General features: G+C 58.0%; 2 protein-coding genes across 4 annotated transcripts in view; one reads left to right on the top strand and one right to left on the bottom strand.

The window, feature by feature from the left end:
• The window catches only part of RNF216 (ring finger protein 216), a 78,128-nt gene extending 74,786 nt beyond the window's left edge, over nucleotides 1-3,342 (top strand). For all 3 annotated transcript variants that reach the window (XM_005141653.3, XM_031042425.2, XM_031042424.2), the window contains one exon: nucleotides 205-3,342. In XM_005141653.3, the coding sequence (XP_005141710.2) occupies nucleotides 205-524 (320 nt within the window). In that variant the 3' untranslated portion in view covers nucleotides 525-3,342. The remainder of the gene's footprint in view (nucleotides 1-204) is intronic.
• Nucleotides 3,343-5,083: 1,741 nt separating this feature from the next.
• Nucleotides 5,084-14,313, bottom strand: FSCN1 (fascin actin-bundling protein 1). The gene is made up of 5 exons (XM_034065419.1): nucleotides 13,443-14,313; nucleotides 8,262-8,418; nucleotides 7,750-7,871; nucleotides 7,340-7,507; nucleotides 5,084-7,249 (listed from the first exon to the last, which is right to left on the bottom strand). The coding sequence occupies exons 1-5, from the start codon at nucleotides 14,263-14,265 to the stop codon at nucleotides 7,047-7,049; spliced, it is 1,473 nt and encodes a 490-aa protein (XP_033921310.1). The 5' UTR covers nucleotides 14,266-14,313; the 3' UTR covers nucleotides 5,084-7,046.
• Between the last annotated feature and the right edge of the window lie 12,309 nt (nucleotides 14,314-26,622).

The raw sequence follows: 26,622 nt of genomic DNA on the forward strand, positions 1-26,622 counted from the left end.
TTGTCTCCTCTCCACTTGGCCAAGTAGCTGAAGGGCAGCAAAACCTTTGTGGTGTGGTGAAGGGGGCCAAAGTGGAAAGCTGTGCCTGCAGCATGGAAGGGGCAAGCAGTGCTGCTTAAGGAGAGTGCAGGGATGGAGGCTGCTGACTGCAAATGCAAGCCTTGTTCGTGGTGTGACTGGTCCTTGTCTCTCTCCCCTCTGCAGAGAACAGCTTCAAGCGGATTGGCCCTCCTGTAGAAAAGCCCATGGAGAAAATCCAGAGGATTGAAGTCATCCCCAGACCTGTTCCTCAGAACCTCCATCAGCCCCGGATGTGCCCTTACCCCTTCATGCACCCTCCTTTCCAGCTCCCTCCCGTCCGTCCCCTGTACAATAACATCCCGCTCCACATCCGCCCGGTCCCTGCTCCCTACGTGCCCCCGTTACCCAACATGAGGGTGAACTTTGACTTTCCCCAGCTCAATGCTCGGCAGGAGCACAACTTGCCTATGCACTTTGGCCCTCAGCCTCGCCAGCAGTTCTGACCTGCTTCAAACAGCACTTGACATAGTCACTGCAGGGCAAAGCCACCCTAGAACATCACCTCCCTTCCTTCTCCAACTCCTCTTGGATTATCCAGCTGCCAGGGGTCCCTGAGTCGCCTGTCTTTGCACTGTATCCCTCTCTAGAGCTTCTAGGAACCTTTGCACTCAAACGTTTCAACCTGTGCTGCAGCAAGCCTTGGTGCTGCATTTCCCAATGGATCTCTCCCTCTGTTGGGCATCCAGATGATTTTGATTTGGCAAAGCCTGTTCAGGCAGCTGTTGGGAGGGAACATGACACTTTGTGGAGTGCAGGGATGCAGCCATTCCTTGGGGACTTCCCAAATATCCTACTTTCCTGCTGGCTGGAGCAGCTGCTGCACAGACAAGTGGGTCTGGGGGTAAAGAGGGAGACTGCATCTGAGTAAGACCTTCAGGAGTAACATAACAGGAGCTGGCTGCTCTCTGCCTGCAGAGGCTGATGCTCCCATGTTCTCCAGCATCCCTGTAACCCACCGGCACCTCCCAACAGAAACACACTTTTCCATACCAAGTCAGTGAAGTGTTCTTAGCATTTCTCACTCTCCAAGTGGGGCAATGGGATGCAGCAGCCATCTCCCTGCTGAGACCTCAGTGGGAAGCCCAGAGCCATGTTCTGTCCTGGGGCTTTAGCAAGTAGGACAAGACTCAGGCACCCTGATCTTTGGCTGGACTGAACTTGCCCCCTTGAAAGGGCTCAGGACTTTTATCCCACAGGAGGGTGGCTCAGCTTCCAAAACGTGGCCTCTGCTTTGCTGTTCCCATCTGATAGCCCAAACTTCCCCCTGCTTCTGGCCATGGTTCTCAGACAGCTGGAGAAGCACCCAGAGCCAAGCTGTGCCCATCATAGCAAAACCTACTGGGGTTAGGACCCTGCTAGATGCACAGGCAGTGCTGTGTGATGGGGCAGGAAAACTGGGATTACCCTTGTAGTGATGTGTGCACTGCAGCTCTGTGTTGCAGGAAGCTGGTTGCTGCCATGGCATGTGGGCAGGGTGTGTTTGAGCCTAATCTGATTTGGAACAGCAAAGGTGAGTATTGGTGGGCTTAGGAAGTGAGGGGTTAGGAGCAGCAAAGCTTCCCTATGAGAAGCAAAGGGTGTAGGTGCTGGGCTGCAGGAGGAGCTGTGGCCCAAAGCCCTTTCCTCACCTCTCTTTGGGTGCTCTGTCTCATAGAGGTCCCCTCTAGAACAGAAAATGGTTGGAATGGATAAAACCCTCCCTCCCAGCAATGCTGGGCTAGCTTGCCGCATCCCATTGCTGCCATCATTCCCTGGGTGGTTTGCTTTGGGCTTTGTCCTACTGGTAACCATCTGGGTGACCTTCCCATTATTCCCTGTTGTATTTGGGTTTCTTAGGTAAAACTCTCTGCCTCCACCTCGCAGCTTCTGCCCATCCCTTGCTTACAGCTCTGTAAGTGCTTCATGCACAGCATCCCCTTGGGAGTGCAGCAAGTGGTGGGCTCAGGGCTGTCAGGGGGATGCTCCCAGGATAAGCTGGACCATTGTCCCCAGCAGGCTCTCCCAGAGGGAATTTCCATGCCTTTTGGAGCTGAGTCAGCAATATCTCCATGCTTGGGCATTGCCCATGGGTTGAACGTACCCTGTGGGGTGCTCTCTTCCAGCTCTCGTGCCATGGCCTCTCTAGCATTAAGAACCAAGTGGTGTTCCCTTCCTGCTGTCATCTCTTCCTTCAGTTTACCTCTGGGAGCAGCCTTGGGGCTGCAGGAACCTGTTCCTGACTGCTCAGCTGGGGTTGGGACAGCTTTATTTACATCCTGCCTTGCACCAAGTCATTCCTGTGGTAGCCAGGAGCAGCATCCCGTTGGATTTGGGGCAGGACGGCTGTGTTCACAGCGTTAAGAGGTGGTGGGAAGATGGACCCAGGTCAATAGAAGAGTGGGTGCCTTCCCCTTACCGAAGGGAAATCCTGTGTTGTTTCATAGCTGGGATTTTCTATGCTCAGGTCCTGCATGAGCCCTTCCTGAAGCGTGTTCCCTCCTGCAACAGGGTGGTTGGGGTTGTCCATCTGTGCAAAGGGGGCATCCTTTGGTGTGTGTCTATGGATGTGTGAGCATCAGGAGTAAAGCTTTGGCACAGGGATGCACAGAGGTGGAGCAGGAGGGATGGAGAAGCATCAGGCAGAGGTGGGAAGTGTCTGTGGTCCATCCTTGTGGTTGGGACATGAGGTTACTCTGCTGCTGTGGCACAAACATCATGGACCTGGAGTTGTGATGGATGTAAGGGGAGAAAGCCTTGAGCTGGTCTGTGTCTGAGAGAAGGTGCCTCTGCTTGGTGTCTGGTGCACAGGTTTCTGATAGGGCTTATGTTGATTTATATACAAATAGAAAGGGAAATAACCCCAAACCTTACTGCACCCCCCCCAAATCCCTCCTGATCTGGTCTCCAACTCCTCCACCCCATTTCCCTCCTGCCCTGCAGTCCCTGAAGCCATCCAGGGAGGTTGCTGTGCCCAACAGGTACTTCTGGTTATAATTGCAGTGTTCCGTTTTACTTGCCTTAAAGGTGGGAGAAGAGAAACTTAGTATTTGCACTTAGCAAACGTTCTGGTAAAAGAAAAGCCCTGTACAGATGTGCATGTTCTGCCACTTTGTATAACAATAGCCGAACAGAAATAGGTGTTTTATGAAAGAACCCAACTCAAACAAGGGATATTTTTCTTTACCTTCTGGTAGTTAGAACCATTCTAATATCCAGTGTGTAAAAAGTTCCTGTCTTATATTGTAATTTGAATTATTTTGTAAATAAATTTGTGCACTCTGACTTTTACCTTCTATGCTTTTTATTCCAGCTGAAATATCATCATCATCATCCTCCTCCTCCCATCCCGACTGTGCCAGCTTGATGCTGGGGCCAATGGCAGGCAGCAGAGCAGGCAGGGCTGTTGTGGTTGAGAACTCTGTAAGTCGCAAGGCAAAACCCACTGGACCCTGCAGGAAAAGCTTAATATATTCCACATGCTCCCGAGGAAAAAGTGGATGGGATAGAAAATGGTTTCCAGGCACTGCTTTAAATGGAAACCAGGATGTGTGTGTTGGGGGGAGGAAATGGGGCTTTCCCCCTCCTTGCTTGAAAGCAAAGGGAAGTGTTGGTGAGCATGAGAAGGGAAGGATGCCCAGGCTGGGTGCCACAGCCCATGGGTGTCAGAGCCAGGTTCATTCGTGCCCATGTGGATGTCACTGGGGGTGAATTGGAGCTGCTCCGTGTTTCCTGCGTTCATTCCACCCTGTTTGGAGTGAGGAATGAACATCCTTCCTCTGCTCCACCCCTGCTGTGCTGCTTGAACCCGTGCCTGAAGTTGAAGGTCCCTCCAGGCAATGCCCTTCCCGCTGTGCCCATTGGGATGTGTGGTTAGGGAAGAGCTGGGCACCCCTTCCTTCCCCAGATCTTGCTTTTCCCAAGCCAGCTTTAGATGTGTACAAGCCAAACATGAGCCTACCAGCAGCCCTGAGCCTGCTGCAGGAGAGGAAGGGCAGCAAAGGGTCTGGCTGTTCGTGGCACAGGTGATGGAGTTGGTCCCCAGCCCCTCCATAAGCTGCACCCCATCTTCACAGCCAAAACTGAGGTTGGCCCCAGCATCAAGCCTGAGAGCGCTGGTTGGGTTTTAGGGCTGGTTTTGACTGTCCCAAGAGGGCTGGGGGCACATCCCAGCTCCATTTGGATGCTGTGTTTCAGGCTGGGCTGTTGTGGATGGGCTTCCCACCTCCTTCCAGCCTGAGATCTCAGATCTTTTTCTACCTTCCCCTTCTCCACCCCACCAAGCAAAGGAGGAGGGGCCTCATCACTGCCCTCTGCCATGCTATGCATCCAAAACCAGCATCCCACTGTTCTTCCTGCCCAGCAGGTCCCTCCCCATCAGGGCCATCCTATGGGGGGGGAATACCTGAACCAGAGGGAGAAAAAGCATCTCCTTCCCAGCACTGCCAGGCTGAAGGGTCACAGCATCACTGCTGGCTGCAGGGGCAGCTGGTTCACTGGTGTATGTCCCTGAGCCATGCAGAGGTCACCCATCCTCTAAGGCACACAGGGGCTTGATGGTTTGGGGCTGCTCTGAGCATCCCAGGAGCCTGAGCCAGCTTTGGCTATCACAGAATGGTTTGCATTGGAAGGGACCTTAAAGCTCATCCAGTTCCAATCCCTGTGTCCAACCTGGCCTTGAGCACTGCCAGGGATGGGGCAGCCACAGCTTCTCTGGGCACCCTGTGCCAGCGCCTCCTAATGTCTGATCTAAACCTTCTCTCTTTCACTTTAAAGCCACCCCCCTTGTCTTACCCATCACATAGCCTATGGTCAGCCCTTACCCTTGGGGCATTTCCTGGCCAGGTAAGAATCCCTTTGAGCTGCTTGGTGGGGATGAGCCTGTTGGCCTCCATTCCCTTCCCTCTAGAGCCAGCTCAATCACAGCAAACCAGTCTAGCCCCCGGATACTCCATGCTGAGGCTCATGCCATTGAAAGGCCATTGCAGCTCCAGGCACAGCCACCAGACACAGCACACACTGTTCATATCCGAATGCAGGTTTTATTTTTACTCATCTTTCTCCATTTGAAGCTTTTTTTTCTTTTTAAGTTATACAAATGGCACTTACAAAAAAATAATAATTAAGAAAAAACAAAACAAAAAAAACCCCAAAATAAAACCCAAACCCAAACCTTAACTTTTCAGAGTGAGATGTTTGTCAGAGTCACGACACCCGCTACGAGGAGACAGGAGAGATGCTTGACCTAGTGTCACACGGAAGATGCCCAAGCAGGGTTTACACGGTTCCAACTGCAACAGGGGGACAGGGAGGAGGTGACACAGGGCAAAGGGATGGGGGAGGCCAGCAGAAAGTGTGTGCCAAGTCACAGGGTCACTCAGGGCTTCATCAAGACACTCGGTCCTTCGAGGGGCAGAGCGGGGCCCGGGTGGGCACAGGCAGCCCCTGGATGCGAGCGCAGAGCCGAGGTAGCATCCCAATGGGATCCCCTGCAGGGTGAGAGACCCCGGCCTGGGGTTGTCCCCATGGCAGGGGACAGGCTGCTCGCTCTCCCAGCTGGGGATAGCACCAAGCTCCTAGGGAAGGGTTTCCCCCCTCCACATGGCTTTAAGGCTGAGGAGCCCCTGCCTTGCCTCCGGCGCTAGGGACCGGTGGTTTTGGCACGGCAGTGATGCTGTGAGCACCCTTGGTGTGGGGCAGGGGGGAAAAGGCTCCTTGGTGTGTTTGCAGGGAGCAAATACCGGCCCCGGGAAGGCCCCAAAGGATAAAGTGCCTTTCAACACCCTAACGAACACGTCAGCATCACCCGTTACAAACAGCGTTATACTCTAATGCAGACCTAGTACAGAGAACAGCTGGTAACACAGTGCCATGGAGAGCATATATAAATAGAGACTAACAAAAATACTGTTTTGGTCTTTCTCTTTTCTTTTCCAGTTGAGCTGTGATGGCACAAGAGCCCAGGACCAGGAGCTGCCCTCCCTGGGGGAGCCCACAGGAACGGGCGCTTCCCAATTCAGCATTAGGTGTGCAGTGATTCCCTTCACTGTTCCAGTATTTGACAAGAGAGGAAAGAAACAAGGTACTGAGCAAATATCACTGTGCAAAGTTTGCTAAGGAACTTCTCTATTCTGTAAACCAAAAGCTGCAGTTTATGCTTCCAGCCATCACCCAGGGGAGGTTCCATCAGCCAGGGACCAAAGCCCACCATGGGCTGGATGAAGCTCCCTACCCAGCACAGGCTTGCTCTGCATCCCTGCTACAGCATCCCCTCCCCAGCACAAGGACACAAGGAGTGTGGGGCTTCATGAGATGAAAAGCTGAGGTTTCCCAGATGGGATCACCCTCAAAACTCATTTCCAGGTGTGTGGGGAAGAAGGGAATCGGCTTGCTGGCCCCTCTACAGGGATACATGCCATCCCATGCCAGCCCTGGGGATGCTGTCATATGTAAGGTCACCTCTTATGGCTCAGCTGCAGATGAATCCTACCCTGATGAGCCAGGAGCAAAGAGAAGCTGCTGGGGGGGAGCTGGCTGAGCCCAGCACCGTGGCTCTGCCCCTGGCTGGAATGGGGTGGGATGGGATGGGAGCTCCAGGGGACACGGACAGCACAGCCTGAGGCGGTGCAGTGCTGATATGGCAGAAGCAAGCACAGAGGTGATCTTATTCCCTTTCTTCAGCTGAGGAGAGGAAAACAAACTACCTAAGGTGATGCTTGGGGCCGGGAGCAGGGGGAGGGCAGTTTCCAAGCCCAGCAAACCCAGAGGGAAGGGGTCAATACAAACCTATTGGCTGCCCCAGCACTATTCCAGTTCTTCCTTCCCAGAGCCCAACCTCCCACCCAAGGCACCAGCTCTGCAGCAGGAGGGGAGCACAAACCAGCCGGAAAATCCTTGTACAGAGAGGAGGAAAACGAAACCCAAAAGGAAACCAAGGACGGAGGAAGGGGAAGAATCAGAGTTGGCAATGGGAGGTAAGCTAAAGTGCATTAGTATTCCCAGAGGGTGGAGGCGTCGATGGTGTCAGCGGATGCCTTGAGGACCCCGGCATGGTCTCCCTTCAGGTATTTGCCATTGATTTTGATGGCCACTTTGTTATAGTCGCAGAACTCAAAATAGAAGTCCACGGGGCTGTCGCTGCTGCTGGTGACGGACGACTCGCTCCCCACCATCCAGTACTTGCCAGTGGCATCTGCAGGCAGAGGGACAAGGTGGCCCCGTGAGCCACCACCGGGGCACCGGTGGCCGTATCCCACCCCGATACCCATCCCTATGGACTCACCCTTGATGTTGTAGGCTCCGTCGTTGAACTCGAGCTGGAAGACATCATAGGAGGAGCGGTTGGAGTCCAGGGTGCCGGTGACCTTGCGGCAGCCGATGAAGCCGTGCTCGCCGCGGAGGACGATGATGGGCCGGTTGATCAGCTTCATCACAAAGTGCTCCGTCTCGCCTGTGTCAGAGGGGAAAGGGGCTGTGAGTGCATCCTGTGGGGTGCAGAGCCTGGATTCCATGGCTGGCAGCAGTGGGGAGGGTGAGCTGTGCCCCACAGCCGTTTCCCACCCACCCCACAGCATGGGAAAACGTGGCCTGCATCCCTCAGCATCACTTGGAGGGGGAAGCTGGCTCAGGGGGGACCTCATTCATCCTCTGCCACCCCAATATGGGATGGGGTCCCCCAAGGGTGTCCCTTACCTGCTGTCTCCATGGAGGCTGCCAGCTGCCCGTTCTTCTTTGCTGTCACATACTTCCCATTGGCAGCTTTGAGGGTGATGCGCTTGTCGCACCACTCGATGTCAAAGTAGCAGCTCGCGTTCCTGTGGGGTATAGAGGGTGGTCAGTGGGATGCAAGGGATGGGGAACACTGCGGGAAGGGCCATGGATGGATTGGGAGACCCTGAGTCATGGTGGCCATCCCGATGGGAAGCAGGCAGGAGGCAGGCAGCCAAAGGCACTTTGGGGTTTCAGCCTCGGTCAGTAGAGGGTTGAGCTGCAGGGAAAAGCCTTTCAGCAGCCCCAGCCAGCCGGGAAGGATTATGTGGCCCCAGGGACTTCTTGGGTGGCAAAGCCCCAATCCAGCCCCAGCTCTCCAGGGAATTCACTCCTTTTGCCGGGAAGTGTTTTGGGATGAGAGCCAAGGCTGGAAAATCCCCTTTGGATTCCCCTGTGAGATGCAGAGGGGTCCCTGACGCCAGGACAGGACTCACTTTGTGGATGCAGTGGACTGGATGCCCCCATTGGAGGTGAGGGTCCAGTACTTCCCAGTGTAGGTCCTGAAGGCGCATTTCTTGGTGTCCTTGTTGATCTCCAGCTGGTAGGTCTCCTGGTCTCCCTCCTCATCCTGGTTGGCAGAGAGGTCCATGCCTGTGGGGCAGAGGCAGATGGAGGTTGGGGGTCCTGGATGGGGAGCCCATCCACCTCTGCATCCCAGGAACCCCAATGGAAAAGGGGCTCCTGTTCCTGCGTGAGCTTTGGTGACTCCCGAATCCCTCATGTGCATCCTCCCTCTGGCACTGCGGGTTCAAATCCAGGTTTCATTTGGTTACTCAAGTGTTAAGGCCATAAACCAGAGCTGAGCTGATGCAACCACAGGCTCCAGCTCAGGACTCTCCATCACATTTAAGCACCAAGTAAACCCAGCTTAGATCATTCCCATGGGAAAGAGCTGTAGTTCTTCCCCTGGAGGTGACAGCAGGTTATTCAATCCATTACCTTCACCACCTATGAATCCCCATTCGTGGCATGTTTAAGGACCGTGGCACTGGTTTTCATCTGTGTATTGTCACAGCAGCCAAGCCTTTCCCTGGCTTCCAAAACCCCATTGGAACCAGAGAGACCAGAGACAGCATCTGCCCTAGAGGTGGATGCAGCACATCCACACACAGGTACTGAGGCCAAGCAAACCTGCTTGGTCAGGGCCTGCAGAGCCAAATCCCCTCCGGAGCACTCCAGCTTGGTGGATTTCTGCCTAAAAGTGCTTTTGGGATGGGAATCACAAGCCTGGAGCCAAAGCAAAGCTGCTGTGCTGGGGTTTGGGAAGGGAGCTGGGGGGCATGGTCCTCAGCCCTGGTTTCCCTGTCTGGGAATGAGTGGATGTGGGCCCCAGAAGCAGCTTTCTGCCCTAATCTGCCTATTCCTAGAGCCAGGAACCCCTCAATGCATCCAACCCCTGCAGTTTCTCAGCTGCTGAGGTTTCCCATTGTGCAGTACATGGTCACTGGGATGCCTTCAGGACTGCAGCCTTCATGACCCTTCTGCATTGGGAAGCCCCCAGTAAGTCCCATCAGCTGCACCCATCCATGGGGAGGGACCATCTCCCTGCAGACACTCAGAAATGGAGATGTCTTCCCCCACATCCTGCAGACCTGGCAGCTTCCCATCTCCCAAACAAGCATCCCCATCCAGTGGCCCTCAGGGAGCAGCCTCTGCTTTGCATTATCAGTCTCCCACCTTTCCCAAAGGGATTCGGGCTTTGAAGGCTTTGCTTTGTTGGCTGTAATCTCATCTCCCACACTCAGAACTGTCCTTTGGCTGCTGCCTGTTCACAGCATCCCCTCTCCAACAGGCACCTTCCAGCACCTTCCATAGCTCCTGATGGATGTGCTTTGCTCTATGGGTACCCGGGGCAGGTATCCCTGCCCTGCAGGCACCAGCATGGGGAGAGCCTGGGGGTGATGCTTTGTGCTGCGGAGCAGGATGGGATGGGCTGGAGGTGAGCACTGGGAGCCTCCTGACACCATCCCTGCACCCCAAATACCCCACCATGGAGCACAATGAACCCCATTGCTGGGCAGTTGTCCATGCTCTCACCATGGGGCTGAGGTTTGGCTTTGCCTCACAGGGCCTGGCTTAGGGTCTCCCACCCCCCCTGGGTTGGGTTACACTGAGTCAGCAGAAAGGAATGCAGCTGGGGCAGGAGCAGCTTCAAAGGGCTCAAACTGAGCTGGGGCAGGGGGGTTAGAGCCGGTGGGATGGCAGAAACCAGGTCCCTATGGCACAGGACACTGGCTGTGCCCCCCCCATAGTGCAGCCCAGGGCTGTGGATGGAGCCGTGTCCATCCCCTCCCTGCTCTCCCACCATTGCTCCCAATGCAATCGCTTTAATTACTGCTGCTGGTAAAGGCACAGTCTGGAGCCTGACCTTGATGAAGCTGCTAATTACAGCTGGGGGGAGGGGGGGAAGCAGGTTTGTGCCCCCCCCCCCCCCCCCCATGTGGGGTGCTCCCCATGTCCAGCATGGGGATGCTATGGGGGTCTTGGGGAGGAGGCAGAGACTGGGGATGAGATGCTTGTGTCCCCTTGGCTTCCCCCAACAAAGCCCATGGGCTCAAGGTCCTTATGGAGCCAGAGATGGAGGATGGGGAGGGAGCCCGTGCTGGAGCAGGGAAGGGATTCCCAACCTCTGATGGGGTTTCCAAGCACTGCCAACCGCTTGGGTTTGCAGGATCAACACCCGCAGCCCTCACTGCTCTGCAGCCAGGATGGGGATGCACATGGAGGGTTCTGGGCACCCCAGAGCATGCGCTTCCCAAAGCTTGTCCATGTAAAGGAGCCACAGTCTGGAGCATCCCTGCCACCTCCATGCATGGGGAGCCACAGACCCAGCACAGGGGCATTTATGGGCTGTACAAGTCTCACCCTCTGCACTGACCCCATGCAGGTGCCCTAGAGCAATCCCAGGATGCTGGTGAGACCCAGTGGGATGCTCCATGAGAGGAAGCCAAGAGCCTGGAGGACCATGGGACAACCAGCTGGAGCTGCCCCATGGCCAGGCCCAGGGGGGCAATTCCACACAGTAGGAGCTGGTTTTCCATGGCTGGGAGCTGGCACCTTTCCCATATTCCACCTCCCCATAGGCCAAGAGGTTCCCTTTCAAAAACCCCATGGTTATGCCCCCATGAACCCCAAGCTCACTGCACCAGCAGCACCCACCACCCATCCAAGCCCTCATGGGCAGGATTTGGCACCCACATCCCTGCACTGCTGCCTCACACGTGCTCCCAAACTCATCCCTTCCCTGCTCTCTGCATGGGATTTTGCTGCATCCAGGTATGAATCCAAGCCTGGTTTTCCCTAAAAGCAGCAGCCCAGGACCGAGCAGCTCCTCTGCAGAGGGCTCACAAAGGGGACGGCGCATGGATTCCCTGGAAAACCCACCCCTCATTCCTGATGGATTTCGTGTGGCTTTGTGGTACCCCCCAAGCAATTGGCATCCCCGAGATGAGCCCCACTGCAGCCAGCACCCACCCCCCTGTGCCATGAGGGCTCTTGGCTTGGGAGCAGAGCTCCCATCACCGTGCCCAGACCTGCTCCCCCCCCTGCTTCCCGAGATCCCTCTCTCCCATCCTCTCCTCCCTGGGTGGGAGGCAGGCGCTGGGGACCCTCGTGCCCACAAAGGGCCCTTTGTTGCCGCAGCCGGGCTAGAAAGGAGCCATTGAGCCGGGCGGAGGCTGCGCTCCCTGTGCCCTGGTTCGGCTCCGTTGGAAGGGGCTGGCGCCCACCTCGTGCCCCACATCCTGGCATTGGCCGTGTCCCGGTCCCCGGTGCTCCGTGGGATGCTGACGCCGCCATCCCAGGGACTGGGAGCAGGCTCCGAGCCAGGAGCTGACTCGGCACTCATGGGGCAGCGCTATCCCAGCCAGGGGAGCCACAGCAGCCTCATGGCCTCACCCCCACTGGGGACACAGACACCGCATCCCCGGCTCCGTGAGCTGCCCTTTCCCATCAGCCTGCGCCGAGCGCAGCTGCTCCTGCCTGCATCCCACATCCCGCATCCCACATCCCGCATCCCTGCAGCCATCGGCACATCTGCCAGCAGCGCTTATCAGCGCGGCGGGGGCAAGGGCTGTCTGCAGCCGCTTCCTCCGGCCGCTGTTGTTCCCCTGCCTGCTCCATAACCTTGGGACAAGGCGCATTCCCGGCGGGAGAAGGGAAGGCAGCAGCTGCCGGGGGGGGGATGAACTGTGTGGAAACGGCTTCTGCAGCCAGAACGGGCTCGAAGCGAAGGATGTGCGGCCCCAGCGCAGCCCTCCCCGCTCTGTTTTGCTTGGAAAGGGGCCGGGCACAGCCCAGAGCCCCCTGTTGCTGGGGAGATTTGGATCCCCCCCCTTCCCTTTCCTTTCCCTTCCCTTCCCATCCCCCCCATCCATCACACAAAGCCGGCGGGTCCGCCAGCAGCAGCTCCCACCCATGGGGTGCCCCCATCGCAGCCCCACCGCGCACATCTCCCCCCACATCTGGTTTCCCCATCTCCGGTGACAAAGGGCTGCACAGCCCTTCCCCCACGGCGCTGCGGCAGCCTCCCGCCATCGCCATCCTCCTCCATCCTCCATCCTCCTCCTCCTCCTCCATCCCCTGCACCAACGGCCCCAGGGTTCATCCTTGCGGGGTCTTCTCCTCCCTAAGGAGCCGGTTCCCCTCGGGCAGGAGCAGAGGGGCTCAGGTCCCCTCGGGCTCAGCTGCGGCCTTGGGGTGCTCCATGGACACAAAAGGAATTCCCCGCTCCCCGTTCCCCCCCCAGGCTCTGGGACGTGCCCGCACCCGTCCCGCACCCGGCGTGCGCCGGCCTGACCCGGCGCGCCGGTGATGGGCCCCAGGGCACCTCCAGCATCGCGGAGCAGGGACCTGCCCCCCCCAACCCTGCACAAGCACCTATGGGGCTGGGAGGGGGGGGGGGTGCCCTCCATGGCCTCTCCAGTGAGCGGAGGGGACAGGGCTCGGTGCCTTTGTGCGGGTGGATGCAGGATGCTGAGGCCAAGGGGGGGGGTTCGCATCCAGCCCCCTCCCATCGGAGAACACAGCCCCATGGGGGGCACTGCAGGCCCTGATCTGCAGGGGACAAAGCTCAGAGACGCGAGGGGAAGGAGGGGAAGGGGGAGTTTGGAGGAGGCTTTGTTGGGTGAACAATGAGCTCCGCAGGTAGGAAGGCGAGGGATGGCTGCTCTGCCTCCTTGACGGCAAGGGAAGACCCCATTCACTCCCCTATAGCCCCCCATCCATCTCTGCACCCCAGGGCAGGCCCCTCGCCATTCCAACCCACAGGGCGGAGGGGATGCTGCAGGAATGGGGGTGCTGGAGGGAGGGGGGCCCAGGCAGGCGATGCTGGAGCGGTGCTGGGGAAGACAACGACTTCAGAGGAGGGGTGCAGGCACGATTGTAAGAAGGGGTTCAATCAAAGAGGGTTGCCCCTAACGAGGCGATGGCGGAGGGATGCAGAGGGGCACTCCATGGGGTTGGAGGCAGGGGATGCTGCCGAGATGGGGCGCTCCAGGGGGGGCACCCGGAGGTGCTGATCCCGGGTCAGTGCAGGGGCCGCGGAGGAGGCGATGCCCGAGGGATGCAGGGGGGCGGCCGAGGCTCGTGTGCATGTATCCCCCATCCCCTCCTACCTTGCCGGGTGGAGACGTTCCTGTCGTTGCCTGCCCGGAGCACGACCTGCGGGCAGCTCTGCTCGAGGGCGAAGAGCTCGTCCTTGCCGACCTTAGCGCTTTTGCCGGCCTTGAGGGTGCCGCTGGGTCCCGACGGGGCCAAGTAACGGCCCTCCCCGTCGCGAAAGGCCACCTTGCCGCAGCGGAACTCCAGGGTGAAGGCAGTGCCGGGCTCGGCGGCGGGGACGAGGCGGCCGTCGGAGCGCAGGAGGCGGTGGTCGCAGCTCTGAAGGCTGTAGCGCTGCTCCACGAACAGCAGCGTGATGAGGGCATCCACTCCCCACGGCACATCGCGGTCCACGGCCAGCTCGTCGCGCCGGGGCCCCAGGTGAGCGTAGCGCTTGCGGGCCAGGCTGTAGAGGTTGGCCTGGGGGTGCATGGCCAAGTGGACGCTCCACTTCTCGGTAGCAGAGACTGAGGGAGCGAAGCAGGAGAGCCGGTCCTCGGTGCCGCCGAAGAAGCGGCGGTGGGGCTCGGACTGCAGCGACCAGCGCCCGTCGCCGTGAGCCAGCACCAAGAAGCGGCAGTCGGGGCCCGGCTCCTCGCTGTCGCAGCTCACCCGCCCGTCCTTATCGGCCGCCAGGTACCGGCCGAGGTGGCTCTTGAGCAGCACGGCGCTGGAGTCCTCCCCGTCCTGCTCCAGCGTCCAGATCTGCTTCTTCTTCATGCTGGCGGCCGAGGCGTTCACCTTGAAGCCGAACGCTTCCGCCGTCAGGTACTTGTTGCTGCAGTTGATGAGCCCGAACTGGATCTGCACCGGCTCCGCCGTCCCGTTCGCCGTCATCCTGCCCCTGCCGCTGCCGCCGCCACCGACGGCCGCGCCCGCCCCGACGCCGCCTTTATAGCGCGGCCGCCCCGGTACCGCCTCCCTCCTGCCCCCCGCAGCCCGGCGGGGCCGCCCCCCGCAGCGACCCCCGCCCGCAGCATCCCGCACCGGCCCCCCCCGTGCTGCTGCATCCACACCATTACCGTGCATCCGGACCCCGCCAGCTGCAGGACATGCACACCCCATCGGGACACCCCATTGGGATACCCCATTGGGCACCCCACTGCATGGGAAGACCCTCCCCGCATTACAAAAGCCCCCATGAATTGCAGGACCACCCCCTATTGCAGCTCCTCACTACACAAGACCCTTTTTTGTGTTACAAAAGCCCCCTTGAACTGCAGGACCCCCCAACATTACAAGCCCCCACTGCATGACAAGACCCCTCCAGGCACAGCAGGACATCCCTTGAATTGCAGGACCACCCCCATACACTGCCAGACCCCTTGGCATGGCAAGATCCTTCCCTGCATGTCAAAAGCCCCCCTTGAATAGAAGACCCCCCCTGCACGCTGCAAGACCCTCACTGGATAACAAGACCCTTCCATGCATAGGAAGAGCTCAGTTGAATTGCAGGACCCCCCCCCCCATTATAAGCCCACCCCCAGCATTGCAAGACACCCCTTGAACTGCAAGTCCTGCTCCTGCACTGCAGGAATTCCCTCTGCATCCCAGATCCCCATCCCATTCCAAGACATTGCCAGACCCCCCTGCACCCCTCCGTGCCCCCAGGGCAGGGCTCTAGGGCAGAAGGGAAGAAGGATGAGCAATGCCCCCATCACCTCTGAGCCATCCCAACGCCCTGTGCCAGGCACCAGCCAGGCTGGAGCATCCGTGCCCTTGGGAACCTGGATTCCTGCGGCAAAGCCAGAGGCAAACCAGGGCTCTCTGTGCAAGGGGGGGTTGAGGCCGTTTCTCGGGGTGTAGGTGAGCAGCGCTGCTTTGTACGTGTGGGTCCATGGCACCTATGGCAGGGCTGGGCCCGAGATGGGAAGGGACCAGCCTGGGGAGAGCTGCCTGTGCTGCTCCTCAGGGACAGGGATGCTTCTGCTGTCTATAACATGGGAACACAGAGGAGCAGGAGCGGATGTGGAGCTCTTGAAGCAGGAGAAATGAGGGAAAGGGGCAGAAACAGAGAAACAGGAGGAAAAGGGATTTGGGGGGGGGGGCACTGGGGATGGTTTCCAGCTGGATCAGGGACCTGAACCTGCCCCAACCACAGTGGGACAAGGGAAGAGCTGGAGCATGGGTGGGTTGGAGGGTGCCACAGTGCCCACCCAGGGCTGGCTTCACAAGGGCTGCTCCCACCTCTCGATGCCCTCAGGCTCCACTGGTTCTGCACTGGCCGTACTGGTTGGAGCCTCTGGTGCATCACAGCCACCCTGAGGCAAAGCTTCCTGCTGGGATGGGGTTTGTCTGCCTGGATGCCTCATCCAGCCCTGCTCTGTGATCGGGTTTGTGAATGCAGACACAGCAACAGCAGCAAACCCCAACCCCACAGCCTCCGAGCTCCCTCACATCCATGTTTGCCTCACAAACCCCCTTCTGCTCCTCTTGGACCCGGCCATGAGGCCGAGCAGCTGCTGGGATCTGCAGCAGGCAGATGGTGGCGAGGCCGGGAAAGAAACGGCTTTTCTGTGCGAGAAACAGCCCCGCAATTATCCAGGGATAGAATTCCCCATCCTGTTCCGTCCCCATCGCCCGCAGCGCTGCGCTGACATCCCCAGCCTGGCACTGCCTGCCCCATGGAAGTGGGCATCCTGCCTGCCCCCCATGCACCAGGCACGGGAGGGCCCTGGACGCTGTCTGAGCCATCCCCACACATCCCTGCGGTGCACAGCGGGACCGGGATAAGGATGCAGCGGCCGAATTGATGCCTTCCGAGCGCATCCATGTGTGCTGGAGCAGGAGGAGGGCGCTGGGTTCCCCCTCTGCATTGCACGGCTGTGATTGAACGCGGCTGAGGTCGCTCCCGCAGGAGACCCAATCCCAGCGCACAGCATCCAGGACAAGGGCTCTTGGGAGCAGGGATGTGTCCCCCCCTCTGTAGGATCCGCCTGGATCACCCGCTGGGGCTTCGGATAAAGCCTGGCTCCAAAAGGGAGAAGGAAACCTTGGTCATGGATGGGGTGTCCCTGGTTTGGGAATGCCCTTGGGAATGCCCTTGGATTGTCGTGCTCGCCTGGATGCCCTTGGATGCTGATTGGCATCATTTGAGAGTGATCCTGGGGGTTTTAGGTCATGAAATGGGTTGAACACGGAGCTGTTTGCAGGGCTGGTGCCAGCAGCAGGCACAAGGGGCTTGGAGGGGGCATGGTGAAGAGATACAGGGGTGCAATGAGTTGTTTCATCCCCGTGTTCTCCAATGGGGACATCCCTGGGTGCCGGGGCAGGTGGAGGCAGAGGGACCAGATGAGGTGCAGCACCCAGGGGATGCTCTGGGCTGTCCCCATCCTTCTCACACACACACACAGAGCCCCTTGGGGTATGGCTGTCTTGGGGTGTGTGGAGCTGGTGTCACCCCTTGGAGTGTGGGTATCCTGTGGCTTCAGCTGCCTTGTACTCACAGGTACCCACTTCACCCCATGGAGGGGCATGGCAGAGACTGGGGACTACATTGCTGGGTGGCCCCCATCTCCCCACCCACCTCCATCCCCAACCAGTACAGGGTCTGGTGACGCCACGATGGGGTGAGCTTGGTGCCAAAACCACCCAGCAATGGGGACCACAGGACCCTAAGTGCAGGCCCCAGCATCCTGCCTGGAGGCTGCATCTTCCCAGGGTCCCCAGTGTGTCCCTTGCCATGGGGGGGCCATGGGGACACCCCGGCCTTGCTGCCATATGCAGCAGGCCCTGAGCAGAGGCTCAGCAGCAGCAATCCCAACAGTTGGCAGGCGCTCGGCCTCATTAAAGTTGCATTAGGCTGCATTTAACAGAGCAGCAGCAGCACAGCACAGGGGAGAACAAAGGGCGGCCCCAAGAGAGGGGCTCGGAGCAGTGGATCACGCTCCGGGGCAGTTTTCCTATGGGATGCTGCCTCGAGAGGGCTTGTTTAGCACTAAGAGCATGGAAGCAAGGGATAGCGGTGGAGCATCACTGAGGCTCAGGTGTGTCCCGTATCCTGTGGCCATCAGGAGAGGGGATGGTACAGGTTGTGGTGCTTGCTCAGTGCTGTATTAGCTGGGTTAATCCCATTAGCCTGATTTGATTACATCCCGAGCGCAGTAAGGGATGGGAATGCTGGAACTCCCTGTTCCAAGGAGTTCAGGTGTTGGGCACAGGCAAGGCTCTAACAAACGAAGGAAGGGGACAGGAAAGCACACACAGCCGGGTCTGGGTCTGTGTTGTTTGTCCCTCTCTTCCTGCTCCACTTTGTTTTCTGGTGTGGTTTTTACATTACCAGAGGCTAAAGTGAAAGCCTCACCCCCTGAGGACCCTGCGGAGGTGGGAAGGAGGCCGGAGCTCATCCAGCAGGAGAATGGGCTGGGTAGGGAAAGCTTTAGTGGTGGGGATTAACCTCAGTGGTGGGGGTGATGGTCCCTGGGGCTCTGCTTGGGCATGGGGCACCCATGGAAGTGCCCAGATGAGAGAGGTTTGCTCCAGGTCTGGGTCAGTCCATGGCAGCAGGAGGGTGATGCCAGCACCCAGAGGTGCAATGAGCGCCCATCAGCCCCAGTGCACATCCCTGTTTCTGTCTCCCACCGCATCCCGGAGCCAGGAATCCGCAGGGAAGCAGAAAGTGAGTTATCAGCATCTGCCCACACAGCGCTCCAAAATAACCCAGCGCCAGGAGGAGCAGGTGACTCAGCTTGCGACAGCAGCTCCTTCTGCTCCCATCTCCTGGCTGGGCCGTGCCCGCATCCATGCATCCCACTGCAGGGAGTGCACTGTTCCCAATGCATGACCCCATGGCTGCCTCTGCTGCTGAAGGGGTTGGTGGGTGAGGAATGGCACTGCTCGAATCCAAACCCACAGCATGCCAAAAGGGGGTGTGAGCATGGTCTGGGGTGCTGGTTCCATCACTGGTGCAGCACTGCTGCCATCAGACACAAGGCTTGGAAGGGATGCATGGATACTTTGTAGGATGCTGTTGCAGATCCCCTCAAGGGCTGCACCACACAAGTTTGTGTGCAAACACCTCCCATAGGGTGAGGGCTGAGGATCAGCCTGGAGAGACTCCAAACCCAAATCCCAACAGGAGCAGGAGGTTCCACCCTGACACTCCCACAGCAAGGGGCCCATCTCTTCAGGGAGGAGGTAGCAGCAGCAATAGGAGCAGTAACAACAGCCAGCTGGGAAGCCCCAGGGCATCCCATAAAGGGATGAGAGGGGAAGGGAGGGGGTTTTTGCAGGCTGTGGCTTGGAGAGGAGGTGAGGGGGTTGTTGGTGGAGGGATAGGAGCACCCTGGGGTGGGATGCAGGGCAGCAGCAGCACATGCACCCATAGCTGCACCCATAGCTGCACCCATAGCTGCAGTGGGGAGCACTGGGGTGGGGGGGAGCTGGGGGTTTGGCCTAGGGAATGGGCTGGAAGCAGTGCTTTGAGGCTGGAGGAGGGGACCTCACCACACCAGCTGTGCCTTCCTGGGCCGGAGATCCCCTTCCAGATGGATAACTCCATTGTCCATGGTGAAAACAGCCCATTAGCCAGGATTAGGAATGGGGCCTTCAGGGATTAGCCCTGCACCTCCCACCCGGCCCTCCCCTGCTTCCTGGGATGCTGGGCTAGGCTGGATCATCTCTGCCTCCTTGGGGCACCGTGTCCCCTGGTCTTGGATGCAGGAGGGAATGGGGCTCCTCTATGGGAGCTGGTGGGAAGGGGTGAACCGGGTCAATATCCCCCTCCCCACTGTGCTCTCTCATGTGTTTGTGAGCCCCCCACAGCAGCACCCCTTGGATGGTGCCTGTGGGGTGAGCAGAAACCTCCCTGCACTTGTTTGGGGCCATGTTCTTATGGGGGGGCTGCAGAAGGGAAGGGGGGATTGTCCCAGGCCAGGATGTGTTCCTCTTGGACAGCCATGAGTCCTTGCAGCCCCTCATTTCTCCCCTTAGCTACATCCGTGCCCTTTAGTGCTGCATCCATACAGGGCCCCAGTGTAGCTGGAGTTGTGCACATGGGGAAACTGAGGCAGGGGGGGCCCAGCTGTGCTTGCCACGTGGAAAACCACATCTGGATTGAAAGCAGAGGTTCTCCCCCCTCCTGTGGGGCACTCAATGAAAGGTGGGGGGGGGACCCCAACTGTGGATCCCATTTGCAGGATCCGACTGCAGGCTTGGAAAACCGAGGGGGGCTCCCGGTGTGAAACCGCTGGCAATGGGAGCTGGAAGGGCTGGAGATTCACCTCTCGCATCCCTCCATCCCACCGCTGCCCCCATGTCCCATCGCAGGGGCTGCATCCGCGGGTGAAGGGCTGCGGGAGGCCCCGGGAAGGCAGGAATGTGGGAATGCGGGAATGCCGAGCGGGACGCGGAGGTGGGGGCTGAAACCCAAAACCTCAGCGCAGGGGCCCCGGGGCTCGGCATCCGGCTGCAGCGCGGGGGCCCCTCGGCTGTGGGGTGAAGGGGGGATGCTCACCCGCATGGGGGATATAGGGGGAGCCCCTCTTAGTGAAGGGGATGGTGACCCCCTCCCAAGACAGGGATCAGCCTAGTGGGAGCTTCCCGGCTGGGGGTGGAGGAGAGGAGGGGAATGAACCCCGGTGTTGTGGGGCTGGGGTCCATGGGGAGCAGAGTGGGTCCATGGGCATGGGCTGTGCCCCAGAGATGGGGTTTCCTGCGCTGGGTCCCCTGTGCAGAGCCGCCCTGCAGGAAGAGGGTGGATGTGCAGGACCAAAGCAAAGGCCTTTGCGGGGAAACAGGGACCATATGGTGTGTGTGGGGGTAACGGGAGCAGGATGGGGTCCGTGGTCAGTACTTAGGCACATCTTCAGCATGAAACTTGTGTGCAGCTCCTTCTGCAGTGAGTGTTGGCATGCACAGCATCATGTGCTGTGTGCACCTTGGTACCTGTGATCCTATGTGCAGAGTACATCATGCATTGTGCACTTTGTGCATTCCCATGGGCACCATGCATGTAGGATTATGGAATCCCATGTGCAGTGTGTGTCGGGCGATGTTATCCCATGTGCACTCCCATGTGTGTAATGTGCCTGTTGCTATGTGCAATCCTGTGCACACCTTGGTACCTGTGATTGTGTGAAGCATGCACCTTAGTGTGCATGATCCCATGTGCAGTGTGTATGTTGGTGTGTGTGGTTCCCATATGGGATCATATGCAATCCCATGTGCAACATGCATGTTGGTGCATGTGATTCCATGTGCAGTTTGTGCCTTGGTACATGTGCTCCATGCACTTTGCATTGTTCAATCCCATCTGCAGCATGCTGTTTCTTGTGCAATATGCATGTTGGTGTATGCAATTCCATATGGCTTGTACATGCAATCCCACATGGAACATGTATGTTGGTGTGTGCAATTCCATATGGTTTGTACATGCAATCCCACGTGAAACATGCATGTCGGTGTATGCAATTCCATATGGCTTGTACATGCAATCCCACATGGAACATGCATGTTGGTATATGCATTTCCATATGGTTTGTACATGCAATTCCATGTGAAACATGCATGTTGGTGTATGCAATTCCATATGTCTTGTACATGCAATCCTACGTGAAATATGCATGTTGGTGTATGCAATCACATATGGCTTGCACATGCAATCCCATATGGCATGGTGTATGCAATTTCCATATGCATGTATATGCAATCCCATGTGAAACATGCATGTTGGTGTGTGCAATTCCATATGGTTTGCACATGCAATCCCATATGAAACACGCATGTTGGTGTATGCAATCCCATATGGCTTGCACATGCAATCCCATATGAAACATGCATGTTTTTGTATGCAATCCCATATGGCTTGCATATGCAATCCCATATGAAACATGCATGTTGGTGTATGCAATTCCATATGGCATGTATATACAATCCCATGTGAAACATACATGTTGGTGTATGCAGTTCCATATGGCATGTATATGCAATCCTATGTGAAACACACATGTCGGTGTGTGCAATTCCATATGGTATGTACATGCAATCCCACGTGAAACACGCATGTTGGTGTGCCCATACATGCGCCTTCACGAGCTGTGTGCACTTAGCCATGTTCAACCCCATGTGCAGCGTGTGAATTCCTTGTGCTGTGTGCATGTCGGCGCATGCAACCCCATGTGCAGCATGCATGCCGGTACACGTGATTCCCAACGCGTGCATGCCTCGGTACGTGTGACCCCACGGCGATGCCATGTGCAGCACGCACCATGCCCATACATCCTGCATCCCATACATCCTGCATCCCGGTGCACAGGGGCACACGGTGCGGGGTTCCTGCGCTCGGCTGCAGCCCGCACCCCGCATGCGGTGTCCCGGCTGCAGCGCTGCGCATCCCAACAGTGCCACCCACAGCCCGGCCGTGCTCTGCAGCGGCTGCTGCAGCCCCCGTTAGCCTCGGGCACGGGGAACGGTGTGGAGAGGGACAAAGCAGCGGAGGGAGCGAGCGCAGGAGCGTGTCTGAGCCCCTCTGGGATGCTGAGGGGCTCTGGGGGCAGGTCCCGGGTCTTGTGCATCACTTGTGCATCAAACACAAAGGAGGCTCTGCAGAGGTCTGGGGCTGGTGCTGAAGGATTTGAGGGCAGGGTGGGAGCCGGCATCGCAGCAAAAGGAACTGGGTGCTCAGTGCTGAGCCCCTCCAGGGAGGCTGCAGGCTCTGTGCTGCTGACAGGGGAATCCAACCTGGTTGCTCGGTCTGGTTTGTCTTGTGCTGTGATTTCATGGTGGTGCAGCTGCTCGCTCCAGTGCAGCCTGATCCACACTGGGGTACCCAGCACAGGGACAGCAGAGGCTGTGGGTGCCCCTGACCCAACACAACGCTCTCAGCATCATTCCCACTGGTGGGACATGAGGATGGTGCAGCCCCAGCTGCTCTTCCCCACAGCATGCAGGAGAATTGCACCAGCAAAGCACAAACTCCCCCAAAGCGGCCCTGGCCACCCCTTGGGGCTCCCTTCGCCCCAGCACACTGCACCTTGTGGCCCTACATGCACTTTTGATACTGTCAGACATCACCAGAACATTCCCCTGGTCCTTTATGACTGGGGTGAATCATTTACCCCATGTGAAACCCAGAACACCCAGGGCCCGCTGCCATCAGCCGGGTCGGGGTGATGCTCCTGAGTGAAGCTCCATGGTTCCTCTGCCCCACGTGGAGAGTCAGTTGCAAAAGGGGCATTCAGGGAGCAGGATGGATGCTCAGTGTGTTGCTGGTGTTGCTGCTGGCTGGGACTGCCCATCCGGGGTGGGTTTCTTTAGCTGAGATTTGGGATTGCTCTGGAGTGAGAACCCAGCTGAAATCTTGTAGGGTTGGCTGCGTTCCTGTGTGTGTTTTGGGGTGCTTGTCCTGTTGTGTAGGCAACGATGGCACCACCCTGATCCCTTCCCAGCCCCTTGGTTGGGGAAGGCTGTGAAGCACAGGGCACTACCATGTCCCCATGGTGAGGTGACAAGGGATGTGTGGGTGACACATGCACCGGGACCCACACCCAGGATGTCTCCTGGTTGGGTTGATAGCGGAAAACGCTGTTTCCTCCCTTGGCCCCGGGGCATTCGCTCCAGTGACCGTGATCCTGGTGAATGCCTCATGCGGGCAATCCCCGTTAGGGATGAGCGGTGCTGAGCTCCGGTCATTTCTCCAGGGGTTATTAAACCGCCTGGGGTGAAGCTGAGCCATCAACCCTGCTTCCTCCATGCAGGTGGCGTAAGGAGGACCCAGAGATGCCCCATGTCTTACTCTAAGTATGGTTGGGGGAGGATGGGCCAGCCTTGAGGATCAGGGTCCGGTCAGTCCCTATGCTCTGGAGGTCCTTTATTAGTGATGGACTCTGATGCCTGTCACAAGGGCAGCAGACAAGCTTCATCCACCAAACCCCAGGTGCTCCCAGGTGCATTTACACTCCCATGCCTCCGGTCCAGGTTCTGTGCAGAAGGAGCCTCACCAACCGGCTACCACTGCACCGAGCTTTCCCCTGGCCCCAGAGGTGCATTCCCCCCCCCGGCTCCAGTATAGGACCACGGCAGCATCACCCCAAGTCCAGCAGCGGCGCTTGCGGTGCGCTCCGTACGGCGTTAACCGAGGCGGTGCCGCTCCTCCCTGTGTCCCCCCCCGTGCGGAGGGGAGGAAACCGCTGCTGACGGAGCCGTGAGCCGGGCTGGGAATGACTCAGTTTGGCAGCGCTACCTGCGCCTGGTTTGCCTTTTATGGAGGATTCCAGCGAGCCGCCGGAGCAAGGAGCCGGGAGAACCCGAAGGGACCCACCCTGACCTTAGGGATGGGCACTGCCGGGTTGGGGACAGGGTGATGGGGAGCCGTGTCGGACGCTGGAGGCAGGGATGGGCTCCCCTGCATGGGCACCCCAATGTTTTCGCTTTCTGTTCTAGGAGCTGGCTCCGAGCGCAGGCTCAGCCCTTGGTGCCAGCCGGGGCTACCGGCACCATCCGGGCCACCCGCATCCATCCCAGTGTGGCTGGGATGAAGGTGATGGCATTGCAAGGGACACATCGCTGCAATGGGACACCCCGCGGGGGGTGGAGGGGTGGGCACCGCTCTGTTCCGTGGGGCTGAAGTGGAAACGGGGCAGCCCCACATCGGAAAGTCCCCGGTGGTGAGAAATGCACAGAAAGAGAAGCAAAAATAGCACCTTTCCTTCCAGTTCCGGGGTGGTTTATGGGGTGAGGATGGGGGCTCGGCCAGGCTCCCCCGGCGGCGGCTCCCATAGCCCCCAGCCCGCAGTGGGGCCGGGACCGGGTTCCTCACGTTGTGTCCTGCATTCTTGACATTATTCTCCTGTTTTTTCTCCTCCTCCTCCACCCCGGGACCGTCTCAAACCTCTCCATTTATGGACAGGAGGTTAGGTCAAGTGGGAGGGTGAAAGGGGATGCTGGAGTCCCTGGGGAGGGACAGGGATCCCATGTGGAACATAGGGGGGCCGTGACCACCCCTGGGAGTCGCAGCGTGTGGAATGTAAAGGGATATCCGGGCATTGCCCTTGGGACCCCCATTGGGATGCTCTGTGTCGTTGGGTGGTGGTTGGGCTCATCCCAGCACCCATGTAAGATGCTGGAGTGTTCCACTGCAAGCAGCCAAGGGGAAAACAGCCCCTGTGTGTGTGGAGGGGGTTTTCCTTCTGGTTTTATCACTCTATTCCGAAGCCAACAGTGCTGCTTTGGGGGTGAGGATGCAGCAGCTTTCCTCTACAGGAAGGAGGTTGGATGTGTCCCCAGGCCACCGAGGAGTCACTGGGGCAGGGTGAGATGACTCCGAAGTGGCTCTGGGTGATGAAATGTCCTGATTCATTCAACTAATGAATGTATTTATACATAGAGATACATAGGGAAGGCTGAGGTGACTCAGGCAGTGGTACCCTGCCATTTGGTGGTGACAGAGAGGCTGCTTGCGGTTAGGCTTTTGGGGTGGATTTTCCCTTGGTCTATAATAACACCTCGGGGTGTTGCTGACAGCGATGAACAGGGGTAGAGGTAAATACCCAAGGCAATGAGCTCTTGCTTTGCCAGGCAAGCAAGGATGCTTGAAGGGGCAGCATATGGGAGCCCCTCCAGCCATGGGATGTCCCCCCAGAAGGACCTTGGTGCTTCATTGGGAAGGGTGACAGGGATGAGCCTTGGTTGTCCTTTGGTGTATTAACCCCCCAGCCAAACCCCATCCCTATGGGCTGGGGTGGGGGCAGAGGGAGGGACCCCAGGGCCTCATCCCTGCACTCCACAGGGCCCCATCATCCCAGTGGCTGACTCAGCTGGATGGGATTCCCACAGTTTCCGTCAGGTGCTGCCTGAAGTAACTGGGGAAGAGGTTTCCCAAGCCCCAGTAATTAATGCTAATTACAGAGCAGCACCATGGGAATCGCTTCTTCCCCAGGTGTCCTTCCAAACATGGCTTTCTGCAGGTGGGGCACCATCCCTTGCTTGTCATTAGGCTCCGCTCCGCCTCGGAGGAGGTGCAGGCTGGGACTGTGGGAATGGGGTGATGGAGCCTGGTACCTGTGGGCACCCGGCCTGGCTGCTGCTGCAATGGGGTTTGGCTGGAGGGCAGAGGCAGCTCAACCCCAGGTCAGGATAACCCATAGGGAAAACCAGCATCCGACCTCCCTGAGCAGTGGTTGCTGCTGGTGAGAGGTAGAACCATGGAGAAGGGGCTGAGGTCCTTGTTCTATGGCTTGGTTCTGCTGCCTGCATTGGAAGGACAATGAGGTTCTCTCAGGACCAGGAGCTTGGGCTCTTTCCAAGCTCTGAGGCTCAGAAGAGATATGGTTAAGGGGTTTGAAGAAGTTTTTCACCTTGTTTTGTCATGCTCAACCCCTCCAGTGTGTGACAGACTGGAGGTAAAGCAGGGTGGGAGTGGGATGGGGGGGACCTGAGCTCCAGACCCAACGGTGATGGGCTGGAAAAGCCTCATCTGCCTTAATGTGCTGAGCATCTGCAGTACCTGGGCTGCAGGGAACCCTCCCTTCCCCTTACCTGTCTGGAGAAGTTAGATGTGATGCTACTGGGCAAGGTGGGGAGGAAGGGACCACTATGGCCACAGTGACTGACAGAGACATCCTCATCTGAACTTCCCACAGCAGAGACATGGGCTAGAGGTGAGGAAACCCTTCCCAAGCAGCCTGTGGGGTCTCCGTCCTCAAGAGCCTGATTTTATGTGGTTATCCTGCAATGGGAAGCAGCTCGGAGGTACCCAGTGATGCAGGACAACAGGCAACTGCTGGTGGTGGCATTGCCTTTGATGGTGCAAGCCAACCACCCTGGATGGCTGCAGTGATTGATTGCTCTGCTGGTCCCACAGCCCCATTCTGCTGTTCAAACCCAGCATTGGAATTACAGGATTAAGGTGTCTGTCCAACAGGGATGGTTGTGTCCTATTTAATTAAGCCTCAGGACTTCTGTAGCAGAGGAAGATGAAGGGACTGGTGCTTCCCTGTTTGATGAGGAGATTCCCCCATGCTGGAACCATCACTTTCATTTAGGAATGGAAACACTTTGAAAAGGCTGGTTGAAGCTCACAGAAGAGGAAATCAAATGGGATTAAATCCACCCAGGGCCAGTTTCCAGCTTCTTTCCATGCTTCTTCTCCAGTTCCCAGTCCATGGCTGTGGGTGAAGCTCCATCCCCACCGGGCTGGCGAGCTCAGGAACCGGTCCTGGCACAGGAGGAACCCATCTCCTCTGTAAGCTGCAGGGA

This window comes from Melopsittacus undulatus, chromosome 8, assembly GCF_012275295.1.
Source record: "Melopsittacus undulatus isolate bMelUnd1 chromosome 8, bMelUnd1.mat.Z, whole genome shotgun sequence".
Lineage (NCBI taxonomy): Eukaryota > Metazoa > Chordata > Aves > Psittaciformes > Psittaculidae > Melopsittacus > Melopsittacus undulatus.